The 11,904-nt window shown below is 45.6% G+C and overlaps 1 protein-coding gene across 3 annotated transcripts; it reads left to right on the top strand.

Moving 5' to 3' along the window:
• ubp1 (upstream binding protein 1) lies at positions 1-11,254 on the top strand. 3 transcript variants are annotated; one of them, XM_071904576.2, is made up of 16 exons: positions 1-909; positions 3,400-3,551; positions 4,571-4,647; positions 4,743-4,848; positions 4,955-5,061; positions 5,175-5,327; positions 5,483-5,593; positions 6,017-6,124; positions 6,504-6,610; positions 6,722-6,776; positions 7,325-7,418; positions 7,513-7,603; positions 7,742-7,860; positions 8,001-8,143; positions 8,466-8,517; positions 8,695-11,254. In XM_071904576.2, the coding sequence occupies exons 1-16, from the start codon at positions 794-796 to the stop codon at positions 8,730-8,732; spliced, it is 1,629 nt and encodes a 542-aa protein (XP_071760677.1). In that variant the 5' UTR covers positions 1-793; the 3' UTR covers positions 8,733-11,254. The 3 variants fall into 3 exon arrangements, with proteins under 3 accessions (XP_071760677.1, XP_071760678.1, XP_071760679.1); XM_071904578.2 differs by lacking the exon at positions 1-909 and adding an exon at positions 2,416-2,522; XM_071904577.2 differs by lacking the exon at positions 6,017-6,124.
• Positions 11,255-11,904: the final 650 nt, after the last annotated feature.

Here is an 11,904-nt window from a genome sequence, read left to right as displayed (position 1 = left end):
GGGAGCCATGTTGATGTTGCCTGGTTTTGTGTCAACTATTGCACTTTGGATTGTTAAAGAATTGCGTTTAGAGGACCGGGAGCCTTAGCGGTCATTCCACTACCGCGATGAAAAGAGAAGAGCGGTTTGGGATGGCACAGGGAGCGCTGAAGGGAAGCTTCTCATAGGTTTCCAGACATCACAGTTGATTCAAAGCAAGTGAAGTTAATGCTAGTTAGCCATAGCTAGCTAGCCAGCTAGCAACAGCTGTACAGACGCTGCGTGGGATGCGGCGTGTGGACTCGCCGCCTAAAACATTATCCACTCTGCTTTCTGCATTTTGTTATGCTAACGTTAGCTAGACTGCTTGAAGACTGTCTGCCTTTGGTAATTAGGGGCCCGCTATATTCACGTTAGCTTGCTAAGTTGCCTTTTGTAAAGCTAGCTAGTTGTTAGCTAGCATGCCGACAATCAGCTCGCCTCACGACTAACGTTTGCTAGCCGAGTGGACCCTAACTTAACGTTAATTTCAGCCAGCTTGCCTGTTATGGACCATCATAAGGTGTGAAAAGAACCACAAAGTAATCCCGAGTTCAGATATGGCGATACCTCCAGTGTGTGTGGAATGCTACCGATTCGCCTGCCCAACTTGCCAAGGAGCAGCTAACTGGCTAGCAGCATAACTTTTCTTTCATCGTGTCACTCCAGCTCAGCAGGCAGAAGCTGCAGCTCACTTGCTCGCTAGCTGATCTCTCGTCCCTGAAGCAAGCTGGCGGCCCTCCGAGTAGAAGCGGAGGAGAAGGAGCTGGGGGCGATGGCCTGGGTGCTGAAGATGGACGACGCCACCATCGAGTCGGGGCTGGTGCACGACTTCGATGCCAGTCTGTCAGGCATTGGGCAGGAGCTGGGGGCTGGCGCCTACAGTATGAGGTTAGAGAAACAGACAAGTGTTTCTGCAACATGCCAACTCAAGCTTCCTAGCACGGTACCAGGTCGTTAGGGAGAACGTTGTCATGACCGACTGTCTGTCGGCCTTCTTGGGCGCTGTGTGCACTCAGTTGTGATGCACACTTCGTCTGGAAGTGTTAAAGTTACTGCTTGGTCTGTGTGTGTGTTTTATCCCCTTTGTGCGGAGTGTGATGGCTTCTCTCTTTGTTTTGGGATTTGGGAAGAGGCAGTCACAGCAGGGTGCCATGATCTGGGACAAACATTAAACCCCCGCTCTACTCAAATGCAGAGGAAGGATGTGTGTTAAATTGTGAGGGACAATGACACAGGCAATACAAATTTATCCTGCTGCTCAAATTATCAGCATGTGTGTGGGTGAGAGACCTAAACTTTGTGCAAGTTTCAAGGTAGCACTAAGGAAATCTGTAGGAAGGAACCTCTTTTGGCCCCTCAGACTCACAATATCATCAGAGCAGGCCGGTGTTTTTTATGAGGACCAGTGGTGTGTGAGAGGGCTGTACATTATGTCAGAGATGATGTGTGATGGCAACCACACTCCCACACTGTCTATCAATCCCAACCTGGTAGACATACATGCAGCCCAGTATCAAATGCTCATCCTCCATGTTAACAGGTTACTATAATTCTAATAATGTGGATATGCCACCAATTCATAATCACTCAGCTTCATGTATCATTTCTTCTCACATCATATGGCCTGTGACATCTTATGAGTCAGGGAAACACTCAGTCTGGTTAGTCAGTATTTCTTGATCATACTAGTCAGTTTAGTAGTTAGTCAGTACTACTCCATCATACCTGAGCCAAATGCTGGTCTTGCCACTATGAGAAATTGGTTGTTTGAAAGTTTGCCATGTCTGTTTGTTATAGGTGAATGGTTAAGTAACTGTTGGTGTGTGTGTGTGTACTGTATTATGTGGAAGGGGACAGGGAGGTAATGATATTTGTGTGATGAAGGCGAGAAGTTCCCAGGATGTGCAGCTGTCTTATCAGCAGCCTCTCCAGCCATCTGCTTTTAGTGTGCGTTTATCTGTGTGTGACGTAGGTGCGTGCAAGTCTCTATTGAGAGCAAGCGAGTTTACCAATACTTATGTGATGGGTTGCATGTGTGTGCATTAGTGAAAAGAGAGAGAGAGAGAGTGTGTGTGTGTGTGTCAGGGTCTCCAGGGGCAGTGCTGTCTGTGGGGGGAGGGGGTGGGGGCATGTTTGGAGTCAGCAGCTGGGATGGGTACAGTAGGAACAGAATGTCTCGCTGTGTGTGTGTGTCAGTGGAACCAGCTCCTCAGATTTCAGGAAGCAAATGCAGTTTCCTGGGAGGCAGAGCTAAATGGGGCTGTGGCCCTGCGACTGGCACCCAGGCTGGCACTGTCTGGGCATCCACTCAGGGAGGGGATGCAGAGAAAACACACCAGCAAGTGTGTGGGAGAAAGTGATTTAACGAGACTAGCGGGCTACAGTTTGGAAGACGGTGTTTTGAAACAGATTTGGAGGAAGGTATTGAAGGAATGTCTTGGAATTGTCAAGTTATTTTTATAGGTTTGGCTCTGGTTTAGAACAGCATTCAAGACTTGCCAGTAAGTTCTCCAATTAATGAGATGCCATGATCCACATTTCTTGGCATGGGTGGGAAACCTTTTCTGCACAGCCACTGTCTGAGGTCTACTCTACACACACACACACACACACACACGCACTCTCGCTGTGCACTCGTTGACACTTATGCAGCATTTGTCAGGGTGAGCTGAGGGCGGGTTGGTTGTCTAGTGTGGCTGCCAAGTGTGAGAGATAGTGTGTGTGTGTGTGTGTCAGCAGCTTGGGCTATCTTGGTGTTTTTGTTCTTTCATCCTGGTGTGGTCTTGTGCGTAACAGGAATCTTTCGAGGCCATTTGATCATGTAGCCTTTTTCACGTATTCTAAAATTGCCTTTTATAAAAATCAACCAGTAGATTGAATCATTCCAAATGGTCTTAGGCAGAATGGCACACAGGGCAAAACCCTTTTTTTAAAAATAGTGCAAGGCAATTTGTGTGTTTTGTGGGAAGTAATTACAACTGGGAAAACAAGAACATCCAGCGATGACATACAAAGCAGGATTTCTCATGGCTTTTAGCGAGGCCAGGGTGATAATGTTGCCATCAAGGTGGATCTCACATGGTATTGGGGCTTCATAATTCCTTAAGAGCTTATACAACTTTAGGACCAAACAAAAGCCTGTGGAAAAATATTGATGCCATAAGCAAGGAAAATGCACCAATGGAATTTATTCAAATGTCTTCTTTTAAAGAATTTAGTTGTTAACAAGCATGCAAAATTGTTCAAGCTGCGTTACACAAAAATGGCTGCAAAGACTAACTGCTACTTTCATGGGGGTTTTCCTGTTTCCTTGTTTTTTACATTATATCCATGCTTACCTTCTGTTTATCTTTCTCGCTCTGCTCTCTCTCTCTCCAGTGATGTGCTGGCTCTGCCCATCTTTAAGCAGGAGGACTCCAGCCTTCCTTCCGACAACGAGACCAAAAATCCCCCATTCCAGTATGTGCTGTGTGCCGCCACCTCGCCCGCCGTCAAGCTGCATGACGAGACGCTCACATACCTAAACCAAGGTGAGACGCACACAGAATACATCCAAGAGAACATCTTGGCTGTACTTTACCTCATTTTGTTTTGTTTTTTGCAAATAAGATAGTTACCTCAATTTTATACTTCATCATGTGTTGCATGTAGCTACACATGAATGTGTAGTTCTGGTAGTGGATTTGGCTTAGTCATACACCTTCCACTGCTTCTGGTTCTCTTTTTATGCAGTTAAAGGTGCTACATGTAGCATTTTAACATGAATAAATCATTACCACATTAATGTAGAGACATTAGTATAATTACTGTAAATGGATGAAACCATCGCTGAGAACAATGGCAGCCTGTACCGGCCTCTACACTGCACTTTACATTGCGTGCCACCGGGTTGGTTTTGGACTCTGCTGGATTGCTTTACGGTACAAAGCAATATTGCTTTAGGGCACAAGAAGGCAAGAGGGCTGCTGTTCATCCAGCACAAATGGAGCAAATAGCGACGTCCTCTTTGCAATAGGAAGCAACAGGTTTATGGGAAACATGGTCTTCATTTTGAGAAACGCTAGCACTAACAATACCACTGGCGTGAGATGGAAGCTACCAATCGCCCCGACAATGGTCTCATTTGTTTACAGTAATTATACCAAGGTATCACAATTAATTTAATTATGATATATTGATATTTACAAATGCTACACATAGCATCTTTAGGCATATTGTTTGTTGATACAAAGCAGTTTCTGAACTGCTGAGTGGGCTGTTTCAAGGTGGCCCGGTCAGCCATTTTATTAGGTCAAGATGCATGATTTTTAGTTGGAAATGATCTGTTATGATGTTGTTGCCTAAGTGTAAACCTAATTATTGCCAGGTCTGATCAGTGCGGAGGATTGGTATAGAGGGTAGTAGTTCTGGGATGTCCGAATTTACTCTTGAGTCTCGTGAAGGTATCGTGAGCCTAATTCAGCAAAGCATCTCTGATGGGACGTGCCGCACACCTTTCTCCCTTTCTCTTCTTTCTGCTGATCTTTTGAACTCCCTCTGTCTCTCTCAGGCCAGTCTTATGAAATGCGTCTGTTGGACAACAGGAAGCAAGGGGAGTTACCAGAGATCAACAACAAGATGGTTAAGGTGAGCGCCGCTGCACAGCTGGCAAACACTAGGAGGGAAAGGCTTTTTGCCTAGAAATAAGTGCAGTGTATACATAAATGGCTGTGTGTGTGCAGAGCATAGTGCGAGTGGTGTTCCATGACCGTCGGCTGCAGTACACAGAGCACCAGCAGCTCGAGGGGTGGAAGTGGAATCGTCCTGGCGACCGTCTCCTCGACATCGGTAAGGTCACCTGACAACAAGCTTTTTTTAAAATTAATTTATTTTATTTAGCTTTTATTTAAGCTGTGTGTGATTTGGTGTTCAAATATCTGTGTGTGTGACACAGATATCCCCATGTCGGTGGGCATTGTGGAGCCCAAGACCAACTCGTCCCAGCTCAACGCTGCAGAGTTCCTCTGGGACATCAACAAGAGAGCTTCTGTCTTTGTGCAGGTAACACACACATCGTCTCTCTTTCCTGCCATCTGTTGGGCGTGCCACTGAATCTCCACATCAAACACCTCTTATAATCACACACGCATACTCTCTCTCCTCCCTGTCTGCAGGTGCACTGCATCAGTACAGAGTTCACTCCCAGGAAGCACGGTGGAGAGAAGGGCGTTCCCTTCAGGATCCAGATTGACACCTTCACCCAGGGAGACAGTGCAGAGTACACCGAGCACCTCCACTCAGCCTCCTGCCAAATCAAAGTCTTCAAGGTACACACACACACACAGGGGCACTTTCTCCACTTGCTCAAATTACATTGACATGGTAAGCTACCTCATGTGCCTGCCCTCATATCCATCAAGTCTGATCAACATTTCTCTTGCTCTGTTCTTCTCTCCTCCTCTCTTCCTGTCCCCTCTCTTAGCCAAAGGGGGCGGACCGTAAGCAAAAGACAGACAGGGAGAAGATGGAGAAACGCACAGCTCAAGAGAAGGAGAAGTACCAGCCCTCTTACGATACCACTATCCTGTCAGAGGTCAGTAGTCAGAGTCACCTATCTGGCCTTTTCAGCACATCTCACCCCAATTTTATGGTCCTGTATACGTCAACGGCTATAGCACTAACAAGAACAGAGTTTCAATTCCCACTGGGGCTATCATGTTAAAATATATGCCTCACGCAACAGTAATGCATTAATTTGGCTGTTCTTGTCACTGGGTTTTTCATCAGTGAGCATAGATTACAATGTTAAATGTCTCTGAAAATCTCTAGTTTTCTCACTCATTTGTGCTGTAGCGACAGTACCAAATAGTAGTTTGAAATTTCATACACTTGTATGCCATACCAAGACTGCACTCAGGTTGTATATACTGGGATGGAGTGTGTGCCCTGGGGCATTCGTTGTGTATTTGTGTGTCTGGCGCTGGCTGGCTAACCTCTGCTATGTGTCTGTATGTAGATGAGGCTTGAGCCCATCATAGAGGATGCAGGTGACCACGAGCTGAAAAAGTCCAGCAAGCGGACACTTCCCGCTGACTGTGGCGACTCCCTGGCCAAGAGAGGCAGTGTAAGCACCCTGCTCTCCTCTCCTCCACTCCTCCTGCCCATCACTCCCATCCACAAACTGCCCCTAGCCACTGTTCCTTTTTAGACACCTGGCTGTAGTCTGATGCCTCTAGACACTCAACTGTTGGGAGAGGGTTGGTAAAAGATGCCTTTCTGCTCATCATATCTCTCTGTGGGGTGGGGTGGGGTGGAGGCTGTTTCCAAACACATTTCCTTTCTCCCCTCGTCCCTCCTAAACGGCACAAAGCTGAATTCCCAATCCACACTTTAGTTTTCTCAAGCTCTTGTTTTAGAGTAGCTGGAGTGGCCTACAGTGTTAACCCAGTAAGTCATCCGTATTATTATGTGTTGAGTATTGACGTGCATGTGTCTCCTCTCAGTGTTCCCCATGGCCAGACAACGCCTACGTCAGCCCCAACCAGGCAGCTACTCCCTCCTTCACCTCCGCCCCCCTGTCCACCTACACAGCCTCCTCTGTCCCAGACAGGTAACTGTGTGTGTGTGTGTGTGTGTGTATGTGCTTTGCTCTTTGTATGAGGTGCGTGTTCAGTCCTGTTGGTCTCAGTACTCTAAGTAAATGTTGTCCCTTGTATTCCAGTGATTCGTCCTCTCCCAATCACCAGGCAGACCCTGTCAGCCATGGCAACTCGGAGGTTAGTCTGCACTCTACACTCATTATACATTGATTGGTTTATAATAGATAAAGGACGGATAGATAAGTTGATGGATGAGTGCTGATTGATACCCGTATTTTGTGATTCTTTATGCTGAAATTGCACTATTACTGAATCACTTAATACTCGTACTTGAGTTCCTGGTTCTTCAATATGTGATAACTGACCTACTATTGCATTATTGTATTATTGCATGTTGTATTGTTGCACTGTTTTGTTTTATATTCTCCATGCTGTTCTGATCTTTACTCTTGTTTGGAAAATGCCATAACACTCAGGAAAAAGTTTTTCATTCCACTGTGCACTTGTGTAAGGTGGAATGACAATAGAATTGAATTGAAAAGGACTGAGTAAATGATATGGTGGTGCCACAAAGGCCAGTCTCCACTGTGGTTACATAACACATGAATAGATGTACAGTGGATAGATGTATAGGTAGATTGAGCAGGAGTGAATGAGGGGTTATGTGTGTGGAAGATAAACCCAGATCCATGTGTTGACGCCCTGTGTGTTGCTGTCTTCTGCAGCAGTTGAGCCCCACAGCCTCCATACAGGACACCCAGAAATGGCTGCTCAAAAACCGCTTCAACTCCTACACACGACTCTTCTCCCACTTCTCAGGTACACACACATTCACACACGCGGTAGAACATGGATGTAGTCTGATAATGGCAGCAGTATACGTGACTCTCCTTTCCCTCTGTACCTCGTGTAGGTTCTGATTTGTTGAAGCTGACCCGGGACGACCTGGTCCAGATTTGTGGGCCAGCTGATGGGATCAGGCTCTTCAATGCACTTAAATCCAGGTGTGGGGCACGTGTGTGGATATGTGTGGGTGTGTACACAAACGTATGCACATATCTGGGTACTGTTGCGTGTCATTGCATAAACGGTGTGTGTGTGTGTGTGTGTGTGTGTGTCTGTGTGTGTGTGTGTGTGTGTAGGTCGGTGCGTCCCAGGTTGACAGTGTATGTCTGTCAGGAGTCTCTTAGTGAGAGCCCCCTGCTGGAGAGACGCAGCAACAACGAGAATGGAGAACACAGCAACCCCTCCAGTTTATACGGTACACACCTCTCTGTCTGTATGGGTTGTGCACAGCCAGCGGCATAACATTGAAATTAGTCCATGCGGTGATGTGTAGATTTGGTATATTTCAACATCAACATGTGTTTAAAGTCTCTTTCTTTGTGTGTTTCTGTGCAGTGTACCATGCTCTGTACCTGGAGGAGCTGACAGCAGCAGAACTCATCCGCAAGATGGCGTGTGTGTGCAGCCTTCCACTGGGAACGATCAACCAGGTGTACCGGCAGGGTCCCACGGGCATACACATCCTGCTTAGCGACCAGGTACTAAAACACACACACACAGTCTGTATAGAGGAAGCGATGAACAGTGCCAAAATGATGTGCCGTCTGATTAGGAAGAGCCAGTCTCCCTGTCTTTAGTGTCATTTATTTGCATGTGATTTACACGATCTCCATCTGTCACACATATTGTATTGTATCCCCTTTCATAACCTCCTCTAATGCAGAATGGTCTGCCATTCATATCAATCTTTGCCTCCCACACCCCTCAAAAACACCAAGAAACATTTTTTCTAAAAGCTGAATGGTATATTTCTCGAACCACAGCATTTCACCTTGCCTCCATTTGTTTTTCCTTTTCCAGATGGTTTACAACTTGCCCGACGAGAGCTGTTTTTTGATCAGCACTCTCAACGGTGAGTTCATAATGAATCAACTCTAGCTGGTGGTGTCTCTTTCTTTAGATAGATGAGATTTTAATGCTGTAAGGCCTGTGTTGTAATTTACTGTGTCATGAGGCTTAGTAGATCCTAATTTGAATAGGATTGAATGCAACTCTCCCTTATCACAATTCTCTCTCTCACTCTCTGCAGATGAGTTGGGTGAAGGACTCCATCTAATCCTGAAGTAGTGAGGAAGACGGATGGCATCACTGACACTCCACCCTCTGTTTTGGAGCAGAAGTCTTTCTCTGTCCCTCTCTCTCTCCTCTCTCCCCTTGTATTTCCTCCCTCCCTCTCTCTAAGTGTTCAGATTACTAGATGGAAGGCAGAGAGACTGAGCTAAGCCATGTAAATGTTAGAATCTGACATGGGTGTGTCCATTGTTTCATATTGAAAACACTATTAACAGGGGAGATTAGTTAAAAGAGGAGAGACTGGGGGCATGGGGCTAGGGGAAAGCTTATGATGTGCTATGTACTTTCATTTTATTATTTTATTTTTTGTCTTTTATATGGTTCTATGTGGGAAGGGAGAGGGGGAGGCTCCAGGAAAGAGGGAAGAGTGTGATGGTCTGGCCAGCGCGAGGAGGAAAGAAGGGGGAGTTTTCTTTATTTTTGCCCCCCCCCCCATCCCCTACACAACTCTCACAACCAGTACTAGGCCAGTATTTGATAATCTGCAGTGCTGAACAGCATGTAATTTCATCATACTAACTTGCGTAAAGGGGAAGCCCAACTTACTGTGCTCGTTTGTTAGCTGTGGCTAGCGTTCCTGGTGGGTTTGGTCTTACTAAACCACACCCATTTATTGTTAAACCAAGCTTAATAACTCCAGAAATGTCTGGGCCTCCACTAAATTGAATTTGTAGAATGTTGTCATGTGTGGATGTTGTCACCGACATTCGAAACCCCTTTGTTTTTTCTTGGAAGTTGTAGAATGAACTGATCTCGTGTGTCTCCTGTCACGTGGAATGAGTTATTTTTAAAGTCAAGAAGACTTCCAGCCATATCCGTCTACCGATTGCCCTACAGACACAATGTCACACTCAGCTCAAGTCTCAAAATTCATGTATGTTCTATTTGGCCTGCGCTTTTATTGTTTTTAGTTGATGCTTTATTTATGGGTGAGTTGTTTCTATTGCTGTCATGTGACATTAATTGTTTCTGGTGCCATACTGGCTTTTAGTTAGGGTCGACCCCCTTGCACACACACACACACAGCACGAACACCTCTTTTTGACTTGTTTTCTGTACTGCCCTAGAAACACTGATTAGAGTGGTATGGTTTACGCCTTCTGGGATTTTATCCATGAATTTTGAAGAGATTCATGTCTGTTTAAATGAGTGCTACAGGGAGAGCGAGGGAGAAGCCTCTATAGAAGACTGACTCGCAGCACCACTTGGGGGGGGCTGAGCAGTAATGCCTATCCAAAACCTATTATGAAGTGGACCAAACGGGTTTCAGAGAGATAGGCAGGTTTTCCCAGAGGGTGAAGCCTCACTGGTTCTGTACATCTCGGTAGTTGGAAGAGTGTTCCAGATGGCAAATGAAACCCTTATCTAGTGGAGTTGCTTGTGTACTGCATGTACAATATAATGAACCCTCCATTCCAGGATCTGTTCAGCAAGACACAACCCATCACAGAACGCTCTGGTAGAAATGTATCAGTGCGGTAGCCTGGTTTCGAGCGTCTTATCCTGTAGACTAGAGACTCATGTGTGGCAGCTCAGTACAGCACACTTCTGTCTACAGAATTGTGTTTTTTTTTCTAGCTGAACACAGGAAGGACTGTGTGTGTGTGTGTGTGTGTGTGTGTGTGTGTGTGTGTGTGTACCCTTACCTGAGAAAAGTGACAGGAAACCTCACACAGTTCCTGAGAACAGCCGATGTTTGCCCCCCTCCTCCTCCTTTTTGCCCTCTCCCTTCAGAGGAACAGTGTCTGGCAACATTCAAGTGCATACAGTATGTGTGTGTGCACCTGTGAGTGTAAGAATGTGTGTGTGTGCATGTGTATCATTTTTCGTTCTTGGAATTCTTGCAAAGAAGACTTAGTTGACTTATGTCAGTAGTTGTCACATAAACCTTTTCCTGTTGGCATGATGAAACTGTGTTTAGTTTGCCATGTAGTAAAGAGCATGGGGGAAGAGGGGGGGATGGGAGGGAGGGATAATTTGGTTCTTGACGACAAGTGTAGCCCCTCCCTCTTTTTTCCAGATGTTAAAAGACCAAGCCTGCACTGAAAAACACAGAACTCAAACTTGATGTGTAGTCCTACAACCACACGCCCTTTTCTTATCCGCCTGTGAGAGGGAGAAGAAAAAAAGATAATGTCGAAACTGAAAAGTGTCCGTGTTCCTGTCTCACCTCACACCAGAGGCGGGGCTGTAGCTCTTGGGGTATATGCAGGGATGTGAGTACCACAGCACAGTATACTACGATCATTGACTCAATATTAGTGAACATATATGAGTGGATGTGATACCAAGTCAGGCTGACTCTGGTGAGCAGTTTTGGTCCCCTCAGAGCCTGCCCTTTGTCTGTATGCGAGTGCGTGCGCGTGTGTGTGAGTGCGTGTGTGTGAGAGAGACTGAGCAGGAGAGGCGATCACTGTTCATATACAGCCGATGATGATGCTTCTCATGTGCACAGTACCGTATGCTGGAGATGTACACAACCACCTGTGCTGGAAATAAATGATTTCATAACTTTCTTTGGTGTCCTACTTCATTATTATGGTCAAGACAGTAATAATATGTGCAAGCACTAATATTGTGAGTCCATCGCTATACACATAAACATAGTTCACTAAAAGGATATTCTTCATATGCTTTATCTGGCTCTGAAATGTATCAGATAGATAGATAGTTATCCAGTGACCAAAGAGACATGAATAAAATTACATGACTGGCATATATTTCTTCCTAATGAGGGATGTAGTGGAGAGTAAACCCACCTAAACTCAATTTACCCATCTTTTTAGCCAGACATGAATCTTTGGGACCTAAATGTACATCATAGTAATAGAAACAAATACAACTTTGCTTGCCAACCAAGGTGGGAAAATCATCTTTGGCCTTGTCTAAGACACAAGGAAGAAAATATGTTTAAAAACAATACAGTCATATCACAGATGAAGGTCAGTGCAAAACAGTATTGTGCATGATGTCAGTGCAGTGATTAATCTAGCTTTGTTGAGCAGGATGGCAGCAGTAGGCACAACAGACCTCTTACAGGCCTTTTCTCTGCTCAGACCTGAGGGGAGCATCAGCGTCTCACACTCAGGGTGGATGGAGTGTCACTGCCTTTCTGTATATAGCTGCGTTGTATTGGTCACCCAGTTGCTTTTGCTATAAAGGCCTA

This window comes from Centroberyx gerrardi, chromosome 19 (assembly GCF_048128805.1).
Source record: "Centroberyx gerrardi isolate f3 chromosome 19, fCenGer3.hap1.cur.20231027, whole genome shotgun sequence".
NCBI lineage: Eukaryota > Metazoa > Chordata > Actinopteri > Beryciformes > Berycidae > Centroberyx > Centroberyx gerrardi.
The sequence above is the reverse complement of the archived record's forward strand: the minus strand, read 5'-3'. Positions and strand labels throughout refer to the sequence as shown.

Coding starts and splice junctions, on each gene's coding strand:
- ubp1 (XM_071904576.2), top strand. CDS start 794: ATGGCCTGGGTGCTGAAGATGGACGACGCCACCATCGAGTCGGGGCTG. Junction 5,062..5,174: donor GAGCTTCTGTCTTTGTGCAG/GTAACACACACA, acceptor CCCTGTCTGCAG/GTGCACTGCATCAGTACAGA. Junction 5,328..5,482: donor GCCAAATCAAAGTCTTCAAG/GTACACACACAC, acceptor CCCCTCTCTTAG/CCAAAGGGGGCGGACCGTAA.